The following is a 23234-nucleotide window of genomic DNA, read 5'->3' as shown; positions in this document are numbered from 1 at the left end:
TTGTTTATTGATAATATTTGTGGAATACGTTTTGACATTTTATTTTTTTTATAATAAAAGTCATCTTAAATCACAGTATATTATTATTATTATAAAATATTTTTGTTTCCGTGTATAGGAGTTCGAAAAACAAATTAATGTATATTCAAACTACGTACAAATAAATTAAGTTTTTTTTAAATAGATATTAAAGCTTTTACAAATTAGTTTATATATCCAAACTAAGTTTAACTTGTAAATTTCTTTTAAATTTTCTGTCTTTATAACATCTACTTATATTATATAAGTATTTATAAGTATTTTTATAACAAACTATCATAATGTATTTTCTCTTCTCATATATCTCTCATGTGAGATCTATCATATCTATTGATATTTAAAACAATATAGAGGCAATTTATTATTAAAGAACATTGTCACCAAATGAATGTGTTATCTGTTCAACTCTTACCTCACGAAGTAGATGTGTTATGTGGTTTGGTTAAGTGATTTGGTAACTAGATTAAAAAGAATATTAAAGTTTATATATTTATGGTATATTGTATTTTTTTTTAACTTAGAAGAAAGTTTCATAAATTTTCTTTCATATTTATAGAAAATAACTACGCTTTAATTTACATAAATTTTATAAGTTAAATTTAAATTTGTTTTCGGATTTTATTCTAATTATTATTTTATAATTTATCAAATCACCAAATCAACTATTCAATCTTATAAATTTTATATATTTGAGATGATAAACTTTAGGATAAATTAGTTTGTTAAAAAACAAATATAAGTGAAGTAAAGTCCTAAAAAGTTAAAATTTCCTTTTATAAATTAATTAATTTTAGAGTTAAAGTGTTATCTTGCTGTATTTTAAATGTCTTAATTTATCTTAACCATCTCTTTTTTAGCTTTCTTTATTTTATTGGTGTATAAAAGAGGTTGTATTGAGATACGTGATTCACACTTACTAAACATAACACGTGTTAAGTAATTAATAATTAATAGCATCTGTAGAGTGAAAGAGATTAAATTTTCAATAGTTAACATTTATTGAAGACAAAGAAAATTACATAACCAATTAAACTGCAAAAATAGCTAATGAATGTTGGATAGGTTTAGGGCTGGTCTATAAAAGGCAAAATCAAATAGTATTTTATTAAACCTAATAGATGATATTTTGTTTGAAATTAGATTTTAATGAATAACGAGTCTAAGTGAAAGATACTCTATTTTTCTTTTTTATATATTTAATTAACCAAAATATCTTTCAAAATACTAACTCTACTCCTCAATATATGGATTAGGAAGATTCATAAGTCACTGTACAAAATATATTCTTGTACGTAAAAGTAAATTGGAAGAGGAATAGAAAGTTAAAGTAAATGATAAAAGAAGAATCTTTTGTATGTAAAAACATTTTTTATTATTACTTTCAAAAATGTTAGATCGAATTTTTAAGATAAATTCAAGCTAATTAGTGATCTTCTCATTATGGTATTCTAAATATGGTCTTCCAAATATAGTCTTTACCACATAAGAATAATGTCCCTATTTATCATAACTAAGAATAGTTTTGACCACAAGAATAATGCTCATATTTATTATAACCAAGAATAGGGAGTATTCTTCCAACATGAAATTATGTGTAAAAGATTTTAAATAATGAAAGTTGGAGTCATTGATGAAGTAATTTATACTTTATTAATTATCTTAATTTTTATATATTGTTTAAAATAGCATACATATTTTATTAAGAAGGGAGTAATCTTTTAACATGAAATGAAATTATGTGTAAAAGATTTTAAATCATTAAAGTTTGAGTCATTAATGAAGTAACTTATATTTTATTAATTACTTTAACCTTTGTATATTTTCGTATATTGTTTAAAATAGCATACACATTTTATTAAGGAGTAAACTTTAAGTCTAATTCAATTTTATAAAATCAGTTTATAAGATAAGGTTTGCACGTGCGTGTGACTATATATTTATGGTCCGACAATAGTGAGTAGTATGATAAGACTAACAAATTCTCGCTAAAATAAGCTCTACATGACTATGATACCATATTAAAAAATAAACTTTAAGTTTAAATCAACCTTATAAAATCGACTTATAAGGTGAGATTTGCACCTACTTATATACTTTGAAATGTAATGTTTGTGCGTGACTATATATTTATGAAAGGTCCGATAGCGGGTGGTCTGATAAGACCAACAAACTCTCATTGAGATATGCTCTAAATGACTCTAATACCATATTAAGAAGTGAACTTTAAGTCTAACTCAACCTTATAAAATTGAATTATAAGGTGAGATTTACACCTACTTATATACTATGAAATGTTTTTATCTCTAGTCGATGTCGAATAACACTAAAGTTTTTGCTATAACACTCATCTTTTTACATTTTATATAACACTTTCTGACACAAACACGACATGATTGTTGTTATTGTTAAATGATTTAATAACCCAATTATTTTCTATGTCACTTCTTAAAATAATAAGTGAAATTTGACGAACTTTAAACAAAATTGAAATATTTTCCCTCCTCTAACAAATGTTATCATGATTTTGCCCATTCACATAAAATTTTATTTTATATTGATCTTAACTACAACATACTAAGAGAGTGTCTTTTCTTCACTTAATTCAACATACATTCCATCATTCTTACTAGCAAATGAACTGTAAAATTTCCTAATCTTTTCAATTTACTCGAGCATCCGAACACAATTGTTTCTAAACATTTATGTAAAGATTTAATGTAGTCATAGACTACGAGATAAGTTCGAGGATGAGTTGACACCAAAAAAGAAGTTAAAAGGATGAGTTTGGATTAAGTTTAAAAAAGAGAGATTTAAAATTTTAAAACTAATCCTCATCAAAGTTTTGTTTATAAAACAATTGTGATTTTTATAGTTTAAAAAAAATAATGTACTTATAATTTTTTTAAAACATCATAAATTAAGCTGTTAATTATAATAATTTAAATTTATAAGACATAACAAAATTAATAACTGGAAAAGGAATTAAAAATAAAATATTATACTATATTTTTTTAAATATAATTTTATTTATTTAAAATATTTATATTTGTAAGAACTATAACTACTGTATATAAGAGATCAAACTATAACCATATACTATTAATAACTTTATACAAAAGTAATATTTATAAATTAATTATTAAATTATAATTTAATATCATCATAAATTACGTTAAATTTTAATAAAATTGAAAATAACAAGTTAAAAAAATCATTTGGATTTTAATATTTTAAATAATATACCTTAGATTGATTTTATCAGTGTAATATTATACACACACATTTTCGATCCCCAAACTTGAACCCAGTCAAAGAATATTTTTCCTATGAAAATTAGGTAAAGAGTTGAATGGTTATTCAGGGTACTTTTCATGCCTGATTAATGTTTCCTAATAATATTCACACTTTCTTTGTCAGAAGAACACTACCTTTTCTAATTTATTTTTCAGCCACAGATGACTCAATTCTTATTTAAAATATATTTCATGAAATTCAGAGAGATGATTTTCATCATATTGTATGATACATACATTGAATATTTATTATGCTCAATTACTCTCAAATGTGAATATTTATAAAAAGAATAGACTAAGTCAGCACTTAGTGTATGGGACGCGTAGAAATCGTCAATTTAACATTTCCAATCCAATCTCTATTTCTACTACTTTTGAGTTTTATATTTTCATTACCCAGCTACCATATTTTGAATATTGAGAATAACAAGAACCGGACAAGAAAATAAAAATAAAAATAAAAGATAGAAAGAAGAAAAACAACAATATGTAATGTGTACTTAAACTATGGTTATTGATTTCTATACTACATAGGGATAGCATTATGTACTCAAAGATGAATATTGATTTCTATAATACATCATAGGGATAGCATAAAAAAAACCTCTAGATTACTATATAATAATTGGGCTATAGCAAAATTTCCCTTTTAGGGATATATATACCTGAAATTGCACCGAAATGTGATATACCAATCCGTGAGTATACTTAATCCGCTACACTCTAGCTAGCAACGTTAACTTCATCCACTTATCTGTGAGAAAAATATTTGTTTTCCAAAACAACATGAAAACATGAAATCCTCTAAGTAGAGCAGTACTAAGCAATAACATGTGAGGAGAAAAGTTAGGATAAGAGTTAAAATATTTAAATTTCTTATACATCATATGACACTCCGTTATTTTATAATTCATTATTATTCCATGAATCATTATTAGATGCCACCGAATTTCATACTATAAAAATGAAAATCAAATTAATTAGTGAATAATAAAGATGTGTACCGTGTAAACATAAGGATCATATCGCCCTCCCGAGCCTGATCTTTTCACAGCATCCACCCTTAGCAACCTAGACATAGTTCTTCTTTCCATCAGACAACAAAAAGAACGACATTTAAATTAAAAGAACATCAAATATCAATATTTAGTAGGTTCTTTTAAACATATTTAGTATTATTAAAATTTATTACGGTGGTAATTAACATTCATTAAAGAAAAAGTGAGATTCAATTTTTAATAAATACCTTTATCTGGTGAAGATACTTTATGATAGATGATTAAGAAAAGAAACAAGTAAGAATGTTTGATTGAGTTGATTTAAGGAAAGAGTAATTTTAGGAGCAATGAGTAAGTACTTGTACTTTTGTATTCTTTTTCTAATCTATTTCTACTCTATCAGTGCCTCTCTCCTCAATTTAACACATTTACTACTTTTTTTTCACTTTGGAAAAAGACTCTTTAACACCATAGTAAAACAGTTTCATTCATTTGACATCCCCTAAAATAATATAATAATATTTTATATTAAAAATAAATAAATAAAATTAAAATATTAATTTAATGAAGTGTTAAGTGTGTCTTTTTACTGTGTGAGGAGTGTGAATGTATTATCTTCCTTTCACTTTATTTCCCCGATGTTGACCCTCTCATTATTTTTTTTCATCTTACTCATTCCTCCCATTTATTTCCTCCCTATCAAACATAGTTAGTTATTTGTTAACATTTTTTTGTTTATGAAAAATCCCAAGAGTTGGTTTGTGTTTGTTTTTGCTGCAATAACAAAATTAATTTGTTAGTGGTTTCAATCCCATTATATTTAAATCACGTAAATTTTTCTGTTGCGGGTGATAATTGATTGACACTCATCAAATTTTTTACCTCACTTCACAGTTTTTTATTTATTTTCTCATTAAATAATATAATTTGTATTTTAATCAAATATCTTATTTGAATATTTTATCATTAAAAATCAGTTGTGTGTGGTTCTTTTTTAAAAGAGGGGTGTGAAAATACTATTTTTTTCTCATGTTGCATGGTTAAATCTGCGTGTTTGGGTGCGTGAGAGAGAAATTACATTCTTAGAGCTTTGCTAGTGTCGGGGCTGTCACCGAGCATTTGACGAATCTTCACTTCAGAGGAATCACCGCAAGAGAGCAACTTCAGTATGGCTTCGCCGCGCCGTCGCAGGTGTGGCGAACCAGTCGTGCGACGCGACGGTGTCACCGTCTCGTGTGCGATCCCGGCCACACGCTCAACAATCGCGCCTCTGCATCTTTTGGCGTAGCGCAAGCTTCGCGCGCTGGAGATGCCGCTCGAGCTGCTCGACAAGCAGGAAGAAGCCTCGCCAGAGGCCGAAACAGGAGAGAGCATATTCACCGCCTCGCCGGCGTTCAGTTTCCGGTCGCTGGAGCACGACGTGGTCCACGTGACCTTCGATCTTATCTTCCTAGCAACCTTTTACAAAACTAAAATCCTCAGTTTACCTAAAACAGTCAAGAAAATTATAATATAAATCGCAATTATCAGTTAAATAATTAAACCCCTTATCCTCTAACACCGACCTCGCTTAGACTCAATCATACATTATCAAATCCAACAGAACAGAAAATCGCCAGAAACAACAGCAACAACGATGCATAATCTCATCAGAAGAATCAGTGAAGTGAATTCTCAGATCACACAGAGTTGTTTGTTTTCGTTCTGCTTTCAAACACAAACACAAACAGAAAACGAATCGAAACAAAATCTAAACTACAACACGAGAAGGTACAAGGAAATATATAATCGACCTTAAGCTTCATCTGATTGTAACGCAAGATAGCAGATAACGATACACTGCGCGATTCGTTCTCTTTCTCCGAGAAATCACCGTCATCATTGGTGAGCGAGGAAGATGAGGATTTATTAGAACCGTAGGAAACCGAGGTTTCTCTGAAACGTATGCTGCTGCTGCCGCTTCTTCTCTCTGGAACCGCATCGCTTGAATCGCAGCGAAACCTTCAGAGCGAGAAATTTGTGAAAACAGAGTGAAGATGGAAACGTAAGAAAAACATGAGTTGAGATTTTTGGCGTTACTTTGGAGTAGAAAGCAAGGGAGAGGGAGGTGTGGTGTTGAGAAGAAGCAGAGACGATGCAACCGTTCGTTCTGTTGAACTCGGGAACGAAGACATTGTTGCATTCACTCTTTTCTCTCTCAGCTTTTGAAATTTCCCGGGTATATTCAAATGCTTTCAAATTTTTCTCTCTCTTCGTTAGCGTTTGCCGCGTGTGTCCCTAACCGTTTTGCTTATTGTTATTACCACGCAAGCTTAATACGACCATTTATATCAAATAAGTTTTTTTTAATTATAATTAGTTTATATATAAATAAATAAAATAAAATAAAATAATTCTTACAAATAAAATAAGATCGATAAAAAGTAATTTCATAGAAACTTTGTTAAGGTTGAGAGTTACTCTGTTTTTAAAGATGTAATTCATTCATAAGTGGTGTAAGTATCAACTCTACCACTTTATGTTGTGTTGTCGTTACTGATAGTTCTCTTATGTTTATGTGAGTAAATGAGAAATATTTTTATATATTTAATTTATACGAAATAGCACGAGAAGTTAAGCTAGATACCAAATACATTTCCTTTAATTTGAAAATTTACATTTATCATTTTTTTATAATTGTAATAAAATAACATTCATAATTTTCTTTTACTTATAAGTAAACACCCACTTATCTTATTTTAAAAATATATATAATTTTGACCAAGACTTAAATAAAAATTATGAACATTAAAATTTAAAATATAACAATAATACATTTTTTGGTAATTATTTGTGTTTGCTTATCATTGATAATGCACCTATTTTATTAACATTCATAGGCATGAACTTACCGAGATAACTTCCTTCAATAATCACTACGATCATAAAGTTATCGCTAATTAGCAATTAGTAATATGTTAGTAATAATTGTTCACAAGCATTTTACCAAAAAAATCTTCGCTTTTTTCACACAAAATATGTTGTTACCAATAATTTTTTTACTTTACACACGAAATTTATTCATCAATAATACCAGTTTTTGTGTGTAGTGTGTATCTTTTTATTACCATGATATTAGTTTTGATCACTCACTTTTTATTTTTACTATTTTGTTATATCAATACTATAAAAAAAAAAATAACACGCATTCATGACATGATGAATCAAACCTTTCTCAAGAAAATAAATTATTTTTTATAAAACATGAAAACATATTTTAATCAACCTGCAATTTTTCCATATCAAAATTACCTTAACTCTTGTGTAAAGAAATGATATTATAAAAGTGTATTTTTAAATGGTTTGTTCGTTGATTAAAGTATGATAGAATTGGTACACTAAAATAATAATAATATTATAAAAATATATTTTTAAAGAGTTCGTGTGGTACCAATTCTATAAAATCTTTAAAAATATCAAAACTATCAAATCTTTCTTTTTTATACCATATTTCAATGATCTTAGATTATAAAACGGAGGCGAATAGACCCACAATCCTCGAAGATAATGCCTACTAAAAATCTTTTGCTTTTTTACTAAAATTTGTTTTCGAGCATGAAATTTGTTTCAATTTTCTATTTAGTCCCTAATTTATTTTTTCTTGACTTTTGATCTTTGAAATATTTATAGGTTTTGTATTTGATCCTTGAAAAAACATTTATTTGTATTTTATTGTTGATTTATTTATTAAAGTAATTTTATAAATATTTTTGGATTTCTATTTTATTTTTAATTTTTTATCATAATAATTTATATACTCTCTAACATTAAAATATATCATATTAGTATATGTAATATAATGACAAATATCATATATAAAATAAAATAAATAGAAACTAAAAATAAATAAATAAAATATTAAGAAGCAAATATAAAATATGTAAACCTTTTAGGAACCGAAACTATATTTTTTTTTCAATAAAGTAAGGTATCGCTTTTTACTAACTCCTTTTTAGTCAATAAAGATATTTGATTGACGTATCTTGAGTGGGCATTTGTATTAGTTCTATTAAAATTTGTTTTTGAATAAAATTCATTTTCTGAGATCATGTTAATTATTATTTTAATATATTATAAAAATTCAATGGTGAAACTAAAGATGTACTAATAATTTTCATGAAAGGTATGAGTTTTATGTTTTGATCGGATAAAAGAAATAGATAAAAAATATGATATTAACATAATGTTTTTAGGTTGAAAATAAAATAAAAATATGTATAAATTGTTTATTTTAAATATAAATAATTAAATTTCATCTACTCATTTTTCTTCAGTTTAAAAATTTCACCTTCATTCTTTTTAAACAAATAAAAACTTACAGACCGGGTCTCTTACAAGGCTTCTTCTTCCTGCACCCCTACATTTTTCTTTCTATACCCCCACAATTTTCTAAATCCCAAAACTGACCTTAATCTTTTACTTGAAAAATGACACCGTGGTTACCGGAAATAGGGATCTGGGAGTATGCTACGGATTCATCAATCCGAAACTGAATATTTTTTTTTTCCGGATGAGGGGGTGTTTCGGAAGCAATTTTTGCATAAATTATTGATTTTCGGATTGTTGAATCTGGAAGCCTAATTCTGTTACGGATTCATGATCCGGAATGCTTTTTTCTGAATTACGGATTTCAGAATCCAGAATGCATATTTCTGTTACGGATTGGTAGATCCAGAATGCTTTTTTTGAATGATGGATTTTTGAATGTGAAATGCATATTTTGAATTATGGATTGATGGATCCGAAATTTTACCGGAAGTGCCAATCCGAAATTTTTTCGGATTCCATAATCCATAATGCAAAAGAATAAATACAGTTCAAGTGCATTTTAGGGTTTTTAAAAAATAATAGGGACAATTTGGTCTTTACATAACATTGTAGGGGTGCAGGAAGAAAAATGTAGGGGTGCAGGAAGAAACTGCCCTCTTACAATGAGTTTGGGCACATCTAGGCCCAATCATCCAACCCTCTAACGGGCTTTATCCAAAATTAGCCCAATCTAAAAAAATTCCGTATGATCTGTTGCTACAATTCATTTTTTTGGCTAATTCTTCCTATACCAATCTTCACAACATCTGCACATGAAATGAAATGAAATGAAATGTCTATTTTATCCTTAACTTTATCAATATTTATGTTCATAATACAAATAAGACAGTTTCGGATATGCAAGTTCAGAACTGAGATGTGTCTTCCATATATGATCATTCACAGTTTTATTTGGACACACCAAGAATTTTTTAAGACTTCAAGATCCAAAAGTTTTTTTTTCTCATTTTGAATGGGAGAATCTAGAATGTACATTACATACTTTCGGATATCTACATTCACTCTTTAGATCTCGATATCCAAAAACAGCTTTAAACCATTTGCAGCTTCAACCATCACATGAAAACAGAAATGTCTACTTGAAAAAAATTAACTTCACTACACCTAATAGTAACTTGACCTCCACCACCACCTTTGCCTCCAACATTGTAGAAGAGCTCCTCTATTTTTTTAATTTAAAATAAAGGTAACAAGGAAAGTTTGGAATTTTAAAATAAATGTTGGTGCACAGAATTAACCTTCATTTTTAATACATTCTCCATGTTATTGATACACTTTTTGAATATTGTATCACTTTCTTATCATTATGTTAGAAATGTTATTTTATCACTTTTTGAATAAAAAAAAGTTAAAAATTTATGTATTGTTCACTCAAATAACTTATTTAGAAGTTATGTTATAACTGTAAAGTTTTCTAAGAATCTACATTTTGACAACTTTTTATGTACATGTAAATTTGTTTAACCTAAAATTTTTATACGTTCTTAATTCCAAGAATCCCATCAAATTACTTTTATTTCAATGAAAGTTTCTTATGAGATACAAATTTGTCAATATTCACAAAATAATAATTCACTTTTAAATATCTCTTATTACTTTTTTATCAATAAATATGCATCACACATACAAAATAAAAAATAAAAAAAGATGTTTAATGGAATGTCTTGATAGCATTTGAGTCCTCTCCAAACTAAACATCCAACATCAAAGGCTTTTGCCTTTGTCATAGGCACATGCCACTTGTTTGGAAACTTGTTAGTGCTCATGGCAAAGCATTGATTGGATGGAAATAGACTGCTTAACTAAGCTTCCCACCATACCCATTTTTCATTTTTGGATCAACAGAAACTAATTTTTCAAGCTAATAAAAAATCTATGAATCATATCATAGTGTTATTAAAAGTAATAAAGGAATCACTTTATTCAACTGATAAAGGGTTAACAAGTGCTAAATTGGTGTAAGAACACCTTGTTAGTTTGTGGTTATGCTAAATGTTAAAAAGAATTTTAGCAATGAGTGAAAAAATATAAATTTAAATTGGCGAAAATGTGATGATGTTATCTAGAAAAGGTATTGACATGGCAGATCTGATAATGAATGAAAAGCATTATAATAGGAAGTTTCAAATCCAATGAATACCCTAACGTAAAGTATTACCTAATGAGTCCATTTTGCAACAGCAAGCCACAGAAAAAAAAGGATAAGAAATGAATAAAATAAAAAGAAGATGTTACTACTGAACCAGAAGAAGATTCCACTCTACCAAACTACCTGCACTTGTATTGAAGCTTAAGGAACCGACACACACATACCTGTCTGTCGGCAACCACAACCTTAAACAAAACTTAAACTCCCAAACCGAAACCCCAAAACAAACTTACCAGCAACATTCTATGTTTCAATTCAGAGGAAAAAGAAAGAGTTGAAAGGTGTTCAGCTCAAGTCAATACGAAGGCACATTCGGGGGAAGGTTCGATTGAATTCAACACCCAAGCTCAATGATGGTCCAAGATCAGCGTGTACTTCCAAAATCACTGAATCAGAAGCCCAAAACGCGGACGGCGGCGCTGGCTGCCACCAAGAGCCTCGATTTCTCCGCCTGGGTCTCTGACAACCTCGTCAGGATCGTGGCCGTGGTGCTCCTCGTCGTGACCGTCGCCGCCGTTTTCTTCCTCCGCAACGTCGGCGACACTGCGGCGCTGCTCTGCTTCCAGAAGCAGGCGCAGGAGCTCGAGCGGATCGCGTACCCGCGCGTGGAGTGGAACGCGATCGCGCCGATCGCGGACAAGACCTCGAAGTTCGCGAACTTCCGGTCGGAGAAGTGGATCGTGGTGTCGGTGTTGGGGTACCCGAGCGACGCGCTTAGGCGGCTTGTGAAGCTAAAGGGGTGGCAGGTGGTGGCGGTTGGTGGGTCGAAAACGCCGTCGGATTGGAGCCTGAAAGGTGCGATCTTTTTGTCCCTGGAGGAACAGGTCAATTTGGGGTTTAGGGTTGTGGATTACCTTCCTTATGATTCGTATGTTAGAAAGAGTGTGGGTTATTTGTTTGCGATTCAGCATGGTGCTAAGAAGATTTTTGACGCTGATGATAGAGGGGAGGTGATAGATGATGATTTGGGTAAGCATTTTGATGTGGAGCTAGTAGGGGAAGGTGCTAGGCAAGAGGTTTTGTTGCAGTACAGTCACGATAACCCGAATCGAACCGTTGTGAACCCTTATGTGCATTTTGGGCAGCGTTCGGTTTGGCCTAGAGGTTTGCCTTTGGAGAATGTAGGGGAGATTGGGCATGAGGAGTTTTACACTCAGGTTTTTGGAGGGAAGCAGTTTATTCAGCAGGGGATTTCAAATGGCCTGCCGGATGTAGATTCAGTGTTTTACTTCACCCGGAAGTCCACTTTGGAGGCGTTTGATGTGAGGTTCGATGAACATGCGCCGAAGGTGGCGCTGCCGCAAGGTGTGATGGTGCCGGTGAATTCTTTTAACACGATGTACCATTCACCAGCGTTCTGGGCCTTGATGCTACCGGTGTCAGTCAGCACGATGGCTTCTGATGTGTTGAGGGGTTACTGGGGGCAGAGGCTGCTTTGGGAAGTTGGTGGGTATGTTGCGGTTTACCCTCCAACGGTCCATAGGTATGACAGGATTGAGGCTTATCCCTTTTCAGAAGAGAAGGATCTTCATGTGAATGTTGGAAGGTTGATTGATTATTTGGTTTTGTGGCGGTCGGATAAGCATAGGTTGTTTGAGAAGATTTTGGATTTGAGCTTTGAAATGGCAGAGGAGGGATTTTGGACTGAGAAGGATGTGAAGCTTACTGCTGCTTGGCTGCAGGATTTGTTGGCTGTTGGGTATCAGCAGCCGAGGTTGATGTCGTTGGAGTTGGGACGGCCAAGGCCAAATATTGGTCATGGAGATCGCAAAGAGTTTGTACCACAAAAGTTGCCATCAGTGCATCTTGGCGTTGAAGAAACAGGATCTGTGAATTATGAGATTGCTAATTTGATCAGATGGAGGAAAACTTTCGGGAATGTTGTGCTTATAATGCATTGCAATGGACCGGTGGAACGAACCGCCCTTGAATGGAGGTTGCTTTATGGAAGGATATTCAGATCTGTAGTTATTTTGTCAGAAAAGAAGGATGTAGATCTTGTTGTAGAGGAGGGTCATTTGGACTATGCATACAGGTAAGTCTGGTTATGTTTTACATTTCTCCCTACTGTTAAATTATAATTGGTGTCTTGTATTTTGTCCTGTAGATTCTGAATCTTAATACTGGCCTTTCACGATTACCTGAGATGGTTCTCTTTTATCACTAAGAGTAAAGATTGAGTGGCAATAAAAGACTGAAGTTTGTTAAAAAGAAATGAAATCATCTCAAGTAATTGCTTTGGGTCATTGGCTGTTTGGTGAAGTAACATACAGATAAATTGCTTATATCAAAGCAGAACAGAACTTTCCTTCACTTTAAACATGTTAGTATTAGTGTGAGAGATGTTTTGTAGCCTGTGTAGCAATGGAAGCTTTTGGAAGAGGAAAGTTAGAAATATTACTTGCTCTACACTGTGAAGCATTTGTTTCTAACTCTTTAAACTTTTTCAGTTAATCATGAGAATTTGAAAAGAGATTGACTGTTAAATATTGGACTGTTTGGTTCAGGTACATGCCCAAAATTTTTGATCAGTTTAGCAGTGCAGAAGGATTTTTGTTCGTACAGGATAATACCATTCTTAATTACTGGAACTTACTACAAGCAGATAAAACTAAACTGTGGATCACTAATAAGGTATTGTTGTTTTGTTCCTCTCATCCCAAGTGTGGACTCTTATTTTTGCATGATTGAAATTCTACCCGTACTAAATCCTCCCAAAATTGATATTGTAAGGGCTTATTGACCCTTATTACGAATGCATGTGCAAATATTTTAATAAAAAAAAATTTAATCTGGAGTAGCGAACCTCATTCTAATCTGTAAAATAGTAGGCATTCGTCTGTTTCAAGGAACTTTTCATTAGCCTCTTGAAAATTAGATTTATTTCTTCATGTATAAGTTAGTTTTAGCTTGAGAAGTTTATTCATTTTTTTCTTCTTATTTTCATCTCTTAAAATTGTTTATGGGAATGTTTACTCAAACAGACCCTTAGTTCTTGACACAAGCATCATTTACTTTAGGTCTGTTTGGTTTAGTGTAAATGACTGTGGAAAAGAAGAAACAAATGACTTTTTATTAAGTCAAGTACTAGAAAGGAAGGATTTTGTATAGTCAAATACTAAAGTGACCAACACTTACAGTTAAGGACTGTGACGATTATTTACTCTTTAATTTATTGATACTGTGAAGTTTTTCACTTGTTGGACACTATTATTCTAACATACTGTTTGTGATATTATATTCAAATTCTAACATACTTTTATGCCATTAACTTGATCAGAATTGAATCCATGTTTTAATGTCTTTTGTTCATGCTATTTCTCCTACTCTTAGTCAATTTACTTTAAAAGGTGGTGTAGCTCTTTTCTCTCTGACCATTAACAAAGTTACTGGGATTCAGGTGTCGGAGTCTTGGTCTTCTGTAATAACCAATGGTGATAGCTCTGATTGGTTATCACAACAAGCAAGCATGGTACAGAAGATTGTTAGCACGATGCCAGCTCACTTTCAAGTCAGTTACAAAGAAACAAGTGACAATGACAAGAACCTTTTATTATGCAGTTCTGAGGTGTTTTATGTTCCTCAGCGCCTTGTCAGTGATTTTGTTGAGCTTGTTAGCCTTGTGGGCAATCTGGAGATCCATCAGAAGGTTGCAATACCTATGTTCTTTGTCTCCCTAGATTCTCCTCAGAATTTTGACCCTGTTCTTGATTCAATGATCTACAAGCAAAATCCTCCTGCTAATTCCTCCACTCTTTATTCGGCCAAAGTCCCTGCTGTTCATCCATGGAGCGTATCGAGTGAGCAAGACTTTATAAAGCTTATCAGAATAATGGCAGAAGGGGATCCACTTCTTATGGAGTTAGTTTGAAAGTTGAACTCTTTCTTCTTGATACTACATGACCAGAGAGGACGCAAGAAACATGTAACACTTGAATAGCACTCCTTCACGATCTCTTTTTAATCAAAAACAGTGTTACACAGTATTTTTGTTTCTTGGGTGGGTTTTTAACCCTTCTCTTTTCCCCTCCCCTTTATTGTGTAGATTTCTTCCACAGAAAAATGTATCATTCCTTATTTTTTCCCCTCCTCTTTTGTGAAAAATGAAATGAAATGTATTTGTATTCAATATTGCAATGCAAGCTCTCCATTAAGAGATTTTTTTTTCGCATCAACTTGAAGCGTGTCTGATATACTACATCTAAACAAGAACTCTGCAAAATGTCTTAGCATGCCGATCATATGTTTTGCACTACCTACATGAACCGTTACATTCTGTCATATTCAACCAGGAAGCACACTAATATCAATTGATAAAGCTATTTATTGATGTGAGCAATGAAATAATCCATTTTCATGAGAGAAACTCCACCTTCATCCATGGACCTATTGATGACATTTTAAGGTTCACTGCTCTCTCTCATTTCATCACCTTTCTTTCCATCGATCTGCCGACAGCATTTTCAACAACCGAAGCACGAACCAAAGCATTCTTTTGTGTCCATCCTTCACAACCAAACCAACCTTGACCACCTGTCTTCAAAACTGTGTTTCTTGACTGCTCAGAGTGCATAGGCCATGCAGCCATTGGTGATACTCTCTAAGCAGAAGTTCCATCCATAATGATTCATAAAGCACCCTGATGAAAAGTGGAGCAAAATTTCTAATTTGGGTGCCACTCCCTCACAACAAGCCCATGCCTTCTACTCTCTCAGAAACCCAAATGAACTTCTGCATGCTTTGTTCCAACCCATTTGCAATTTCGTCAATCTGTTCTTCTGTCAGTTTGTGGTCTCAAAAGACACCTATCTTAATACATTATCTAATTTAAGATAATCGATTGTTATAAAAAGTAATTGATTAAAATATTCATTAAGTATTTTTAAATTATTTTTTAAAATACTTAAAAAATTATGTCAAGGCAATGATTATTCATGCTACTTAATTTAGATAAAATTCTCCTTACATGCATGATTTGCACATTCAAGCAAGTTATAAGACATAATACAAATTTAGTTTATTTATCATCAAAACATCTTGAAGGAAAAACTTTTCAATAATCTTAGCCTTTTTATCATCAAAACATCTTTAAAGGAAAAACTTTTCAATAATCTTGATCTTGATCAAGATGATGAAGTAACATATTGAAGATATAATAAAAGATAATAAAGTAGTTAGAACTTATATTTAAACAATTATCAACTAATTTATTCATAAGATATCCAAATTATATTATAAGAATGTGGGATAGAGGTAGGTGCATGTGACAAAAATAAAGAAAGAGATAAAAGAAGTGTAGGTATGATAAGTGATATAAAAGTAATATAAAATAGTAAAGAGAAAAGGTGAATGTCAATGAGGTGTGTCAATGAGGTGTTTACCTATTGAAGCAATTTATATATATATATATATATATACTCAAAAGTGAAATAATGACTTTTTTTTCTCTACTCTAGAAGGTATGTTTGGCTTAGATTTTTTATACTCAAAATTAATCATTCACATCTCCTACAACAAGCTAAAGATAAATAATGATAATACAATTAACAAACTAACTAATTTTCTTGATTACAAGTATCTTATATTGGAAGGAGTACTTGAGTTCTGTTTTCCCATCATTAACCAAAAATAGGAGTATTTGACTTCTACTGTAGTTATGTTCATTAAGTTTGTACTTATTATCAATCTCAGTTTTACACAATTTTAGTATAACATGAGCAATCCATATATTGGAATCATTCTCTATATTTTAAATTGAAAGCTATATTTGACATGTTGGTTTGGCGTTTGCAACTGCACAAAGGAGCATGATCCCTGAAAATGATTAAAATCACAGCAGGGGAAAAAGAAGAAAGGAGCAAAATCACATTAAAAGGAAAGCATTGACAAAAACTTTCAATTCAGTGTGGGAAAGAAGCTCCAGAGACAAAGAAGGCATGCAAATGTCTCTGCATTCATCTCAATTATGACTTCAACGATCAATGCCTTCAATTTTGTCTTCAACTTCTGAGTACAACTGCCTGAGCTTGTCAATGTTTTCTTCTGTAGTCTCCCAGTAACCTCGTCCATTGGCTTCCAAGAATGTCTGCACCAGCTTCCTAAAGGAGTTTGGATTTGTGCTCATTAGCTTCTTCAGCATTTCCTCATCTTGAATGAAAGTTGTGTTGGCTTCTTCATACACCCAGTTGTCAACTTGGCCTGAAGTTGCACTCCATCCAACTGTGTTAGTGAGCCTCTTCTCAATTTCACGAACACCCTCATATCCACTAGACAACATGCCTTCATACCACTTGGGGTTCAATAGCTTGGTTCTTGCATCAAGTCGAACAGTCTCGGAGAGGGTACGCACCTGCAAAGGAAGGCCCCAAAAAGGTCAAATGGAACCATTGACATTCCTAGTGTTTGGACAAATTTCTCTATAAAGACTTCCATGAGAGAAAAATATGAAGAAAAAATCAAATGAACATCTGCATAAGCTATCTGTAAAAAATTTCCTATATAACTTATAATTTTTTTACTTATGGAGAAGCCCTTCACTTGTTTTTCTTTCTCCCAGAACTCTTTATGGAAAAGTTTGTCCAAACAGGCTATAATGTAAATAGGATGGATATTTATGTAACAATTTTCACCTGAGCATTAGCAGTGGTTGTGTCAGCAATGTATGCACTTGGCTTCTTCCCATCTTTCCTTAGATTTTGAACCAGGTTTGTTGGATCTGAGTCAAAGTAATGACTGACATCAGTGAGGGAGATTTCTGAAGAGTCGAGGTTTTGGAATGTGGCATCTGCTGTGCTCAGAGCCATCTCAAAGACCTTTCTCTTTTCAGTCATGCCTGCACCAGGCGCATCACAATCAAAAGCGAAAGACTTTCGGCTAAGGTACATGTCCTGGAGCTGCTTCTCATCGTTCCATGAAGAATTCTCCACTGCCAGGTTTATGTTTGAGGAGTAGGACCCTGATGCATTGGAGAACACCCTGGTTGCTGCTTCTCTAATGTCGATCCCAAGGGCTTCAGCTTGTTCTAGTGCATGCTTCTTCACAAAGTTTTGCTCTGCTGGTTCATCCAATTCAGCAACCATCTTCACCGCTCTATCCAGAAGATTCATCTAAAGGGAAAAAAAAATATAGAATATGAGCAGATCAATGGAGTAAAGGTCCATTTTAGGATAAGAAGGTAAAGAAGTGATACCTGATTGATGAAAAGGTCCCTGAATACTCCTGAGCAATTAACAACAACATCAATCCTTGGCCTTCCAAGCTCTTCCAGACTTACAGGTTCCACCCGATTGACCCTTCCAAATGTATCAGCTACAGGTGTCACACCGATCATCCACAAGACCTGAGCCAAGGACTCTCCATATGTCTTAATATTATCTGTTCCCCACAATACAAGTGCAATGGTCTCAGGATACTTTCCCCCATTTTCAGCTTTTTGCCTCTCAATCAATCTATCCACCACTATTTTGGCACTTTGCATTGCTGCAGTAGTGGGAATAGATTGTGGGTCCAGTGCATGAATATTCTTCCCTGTTGGTAAAACTTTAGGATTTCTAATTGGATCACCACCAGGTCCTGGCTCCACATACTTACCCTCCAAGGCTTGTTTCAAACTTCCCAATTCATTGTCAGCCACAACCAACTTCAAACATTCTCCCAAGAACATGAACAAAGTTCTGAGCTTTTCCCTATCAGCTCGGTAAAATTTGGTGTTTGACAAGTAATCAACCCATGGTTCATTTATGCCAAATCCAAGAATTGAGGTGAGTTTATCAGCTACATCAACCACTTGACCCTTCTTATTAGTAGTTCGCTCCACAAAAGAAGTGATTGCTCCACGTGAAGCTTCAGTTATCTGCCGAAGAAGCTCTACATCCTTTAGTATTCCTTTGTCACTCCCTCTATAAACTTCCTCTATGCTTCTTCCAACAGTCTCAGCTAGTATAGATGGGAAAGAGGAAATACCATCTTCAGGACGATCAAGTGCTGCTATGTTCACTAGTGTTGCTACTGCTTCCAAGGCTGAGGGTGGCTCCCCGATGACATGCAGTCCACAAGGCAACAGGCGTGACTCAATCTCCATGATCTTGGCATACACTTTTCCAACCACAAGGTCTCTGTCTTTGGCAGGGATCTCTTCACCCTCATCTGGAAGTTCCACATCCTTGTCAAGATTACACTGTTTAGCTGTGCTTATAATTGAGCTAACAATCTGTGGTCCACGACCAGTGTCTTTGAGGGACTGGTATGAGGAGATGAGCTCACTTAATTGCTTAAGACCTTTGTAGAGTCCTGCATTTTCTGCTGGAGGAGTCAGATAGCTAATGGTATTTGCATAGCTCCTACGTTTTGCAATGGTAGCCTCAGAAGGGTTGTTTGCAGCATAGTAATAGATATTGGGAATGTTCCCAATGAGACTGTCTGGATAACATGCATCACTCATTCCCACCTGCTTTCCAGGCATGAATTCAAGGGAACCATGTGTTCCAAAGTGAAGAACAGCATCAGCTTTGAAAATCTTCTCAACAAAAGAGTAATATGCTGCAAATCCATGATGAGGACTTGCAGATTTGGAGAAAAGCAACCGCATAGGATCACCTTCATATCCAAATGTGGGTTGAACACCTATGAATACATTACCATATTGTTTCCCATAAACCAATAGATTCTCTCCATCTGAATTTAGATTCCCAGGAGCTTTTCCCCAGTTTTCTTCTAATGCTGTGGCATAGGGAGTTAGACTTTGGTATTCTCGGACATTCATTTTGTATGCAACGTTCAGATTTGGGCTGCTGAATTGTGCTTCTTTGTCATGTATTACTTCTTCAATCAAAGCTTCTGAAGTTTCTGGAAGTCCCTCAACATTGTATCCATCTCTTTGAAGATCTTTTAGAACAGAGAAAATGGAGGAGAAGACGTTAAGGTAGGCTGCAGTTCCTACATTGCCTTTGTCTGGTGGGAAACTGAAGACAGTGATTGCCAGTTTCTTCTCTTCCTGTGGGAGTAAAAAAGTTCATCAAGAAAATTTACAAACTTCTCCAAGAAATCAAATGAGAATATGTTGTAAATTCAACTAGGAAATTAACTTAAGTTTGATTTACAATTCCGTAAATGCATACAAGTTGAAGAGACTACACAAGGAGAAATGAGGAAAAATAAGAATACTGGATTTTTTGAGACCAGTGAAAAACAAAACCTCATAATGAATACACATGAAAGAAGGGGATCAAATACATTCCTATAGCAAATGAAGAAAAGGGTAAGAATGCAATGAACATAATATTAGTCCACAATATAAAATGTCAAAAAGAAAATGTTTTGCTAATTCCAACTACTATAGATTTTAGTCCGTTGAATGTGATTAGAGTGTGTCCAAATTAATTGCAATCATACTGAAACAAACATGTGCTGTGATTTTAGCTGGTAACCAAACAGGCATATTGGGCAAAATAATTAAAGTTCCATTCACAAAAAGGGAAGAAGGAGATTTAATGATGGAACTTGTACAACAGACATTTCCTTTCATTTACAGTAAATCCTTTCTCTATCTGTCTCTTCTTCCGTTTCAGATATCCCTCGTTACTAATGAGATTATGAAAATTAGACTGCTACAACATACTCATTCATTCAGGTCAAATTAAATATCATTTTTGCTCTTCCAAGCCTCAAATTTTCTGTTAAAGAAAGGTTGTTAACATGATGGTTGTCAGTTAGATGTCACAGAATCTTGCAGGCTCAGTTAAAATTTCACTGTAACTGCAAATTTGACTTTTATGATGACTAAGAATTGCGAAATACCTTTGTTTTCCTTTTCAATTCAGCCCATTTTATTGCCCTGGTGCAGAGCTGCTCCACTCTTTTGTGAAGAGCATGAGATTTTCCTGAAAACATGTAATCAATTAGACAACAAACAATAGTGAATCTTGTCAAGCAAAATTGCAAACTTACTGGATAAACATGTTTCTAAAAGCATGAGCAAGCACAAACTAAAAAATGTTAATTTAATAGTTCGAAAGAAAGAATCTTTATTCAAACAACAGTCACTCGAATAAAGAGGCAACTAAGACTGAGACAAGGGGAACAACAGACAACAACTCACAGGCAGTAATCCTAACTCATATTTTACACTATACTCACTATATTTTATGTTCTTACTGACTTGAGCGTCGAAATATCTTCTACAGACAGGTGGAGCTAAAAAAAGAAAAGAAAGAATCTTTATTCTTAATACCTGTTTTAGGATCTCGACCAGCAAAAACTATAGGCTCCATGCCCCCATCTAGCTCTGGCAGGGCAACTTGAAGAGCAACCTGAATAGGATGCAAACCCAAAGTACTGTTCAGCCACTCTTCTGTTGTTTGGAACACCAATGGTACTGCAACAATGTAAGGAACATCTAGCTTCATCAAAGCCTCAACTGCCCTTGGATGGTCCTGCCTTGCAGGGCCTCCAACAAGCGCAAAGCCAGTAAGTGACACAACAGAATTCACAAATGGTTTCTTAGTGATTGGATCAATCAAGAACCTCTCCACTGGCCCCGAAAAGTCAAGCCCGCCAGCGAAAATTGGAATAACCTTAGCACCTTTGGCCTCAAGCTCCATGATCACAGCCACATAGTGACCATCATCCCCAGTCACAATGTGGCTCCTCTGCAAAATCAAACCAATTACAGGCGCATTTGGACTCTTTATCATCTCATTTGCATCCCTTCTGGTTCCATACCAATTCAAATACTCCTTTACATCATCATACATACAAGGAGCCAGAGGGTGCCAAATTCCACTGTCCAAGTACAAAACCGGCTCCGAGTACTCCATCTTTGTCCCTTTCAACGCCGGAACATAAGACCCCGAAATCATCTTGAGGAAGTTTTGCAAATTATCAGGTGATCCACCAAGCCAAAACTGCAGACTCAGAATGTAAAGCCTGGCATCCTGAGCCTTATCACTTGGCAAGTACTTCAACACCTTTGGCAAAGTCCTAACCAGCTTCAACATGCTGTCAGCAAACCCAGCTGAAGACTGCTTCTTCTTCTTGAAGAGCTGGAAAAAGGGGCTCTTAGATTGTCCAAGCTGAGACATGCTGAAAGACCCCAATTTGTTCATCCTCATCACCTCAGGCATTGATGGGAACACCAAAACTGCATCAAGCCTGTCCCTTTCCTTCTCTACAGCAGCCTTAACCTTGAGGGCAAGCTCCTCCACAAAAATCAGTGACCCAATGAAAATGTTGGCATCTTCCAAGTCCTTGCAGAAGGTCTCGTAAGTGGATGCGTCTCGAAGCTCCTCCACCAAGTACCCCACAACTTCAAAAGCAGCACCTTTGTTGTTGCTGTTGAGAGTTCTAACGGCAGCAGAGAGAGATGATTGGTACTGTGCTTCAAGCACAACATACACAATTTTAACTGTTGGCAGGCTTTGGTTCTTCTCAGGAACTATCCTACGCACTTCTGGGGTGGTTTGAGTGAAAAGACCATTGCCAATCACAGCACATTTCACTCCCAGGGAAGCCTTTGAGCTGCTGCCATAAAAAAAATTGGTCTTCTTGGGAAGGAAAGAATGAAGAAAAAGGTGTCTTTGGGCTAGAGAAGAAAGTTGGTCAACCTTAGAACTGGGTAAGGTAAATGGAGAAGACACTAAAGAAGCCATTGATCATGTACAAACCCAAAATAGAGAGAGCAAAACAGGAAAAAGAAAAAGAAAAGGAACTTCTGTTTCCAAGTTAATCTAGTTAAAAGAATGAAATGGGAAATTTGAGAGGAACTAGTACACTTTTTCTTAAGCCAAAAGATGTGCCTTTATGATCAAAACTCAGCTCAAAGTGTATTTTCTTCTTCCTCTTCTTTCCTTTTCTTCTTATGGCTATGAGTTTTTATTTGGTTTGTGTGGAGGCTAAGAGAGAGAAGAGGAGCCCGCGAATGTTAACGGTTTATTCAGTTAGTGGTGAGAGTTAGAACCACGTGGCACATTATAAGTCTTTTTTTAGTCAATGGTTGTTTTTAGAGGTTTAGTGTCACAGTGAATGTGTCTGCGTGGGCATCACACTCTTTCTCTTTTGCTATATCTCTCATTAGCTTATTAGATGGAGTTTCTTGAACTGTGATTGGTGGATTTGGATTTCGCAAAAGTGGATTAAGAGGGGCCATGGAAGACGATGATGAGAGAGAAAGTGTGAGTGAGATTTTAAGGCTTTTTTCTTGCACAAAGATTCTTACTTTTTGAGTTTGTGTCTCTCGTTGAAAATGAGAGTTTGATATTTTGTTTGGGATGCCAAATGGGAACAAGTTTCGTACAAGTGTTACGCTTCCGATTTTGTTACCACAGATTTTGGTACCTTCTATTGCTTCTCGTCTTTTTTTGTTCTTGTCTTTTTTCCCCCTGTATTTGAAAA

At 33.9% G+C, this 23234-nt stretch overlaps 3 protein-coding genes across 3 annotated transcripts; 1 reads left to right on the top strand and 2 right to left on the bottom strand.

Moving 5' to 3' along the window:
- Positions 1–4074: 4074 nt before the first annotated feature.
- On the bottom strand, positions 4075–6504 carry LOC137829463 (uncharacterized). Its single transcript, XM_068636264.1, has 5 exons — positions 6410–6504; positions 6124–6331; positions 5409–5788; positions 4337–4403; positions 4075–4086 (listed from the first exon to the last, which is right to left on the bottom strand). The coding sequence occupies exons 1-5, from the start codon at positions 6502–6504 to the stop codon at positions 4075–4077; spliced, it is 762 nt and encodes a 253-aa protein (XP_068492365.1).
- A 4254-nt stretch (positions 6505–10758) lies between these two features.
- On the top strand, positions 10759–15022 carry LOC137830569 (probable glycosyltransferase STELLO1). Its single transcript, XM_068638000.1, has 3 exons — positions 10759–12882; positions 13355–13481; positions 14248–15022. The coding sequence occupies exons 1-3, from the start codon at positions 11198–11200 to the stop codon at positions 14716–14718; spliced, it is 2283 nt and encodes a 760-aa protein (XP_068494101.1). The 5' UTR covers positions 10759–11197; the 3' UTR covers positions 14719–15022.
- A 1552-nt stretch (positions 15023–16574) lies between these two features.
- Positions 16575–22788, bottom strand: LOC137830577 (magnesium-chelatase subunit ChlH, chloroplastic). The gene is made up of 5 exons (XM_068638012.1): positions 21076–22788; positions 20643–20725; positions 18037–19839; positions 17477–17953; positions 16575–17196 (listed from the first exon to the last, which is right to left on the bottom strand). The coding sequence occupies exons 1-5, from the start codon at positions 22490–22492 to the stop codon at positions 16819–16821; spliced, it is 4158 nt and encodes a 1385-aa protein (XP_068494113.1). The 5' UTR covers positions 22493–22788; the 3' UTR covers positions 16575–16818.
- Between the last annotated feature and the right edge of the window lie 446 nt (positions 22789–23234).

Source organism: Phaseolus vulgaris, chromosome 7 (genome assembly GCF_000499845.2).
Source record: "Phaseolus vulgaris cultivar G19833 chromosome 7, P. vulgaris v2.0, whole genome shotgun sequence".
Lineage (NCBI taxonomy): Eukaryota > Viridiplantae > Streptophyta > Magnoliopsida > Fabales > Fabaceae > Phaseolus > Phaseolus vulgaris.
This window is presented reverse-complemented; position numbering and strand designations above follow the sequence as displayed.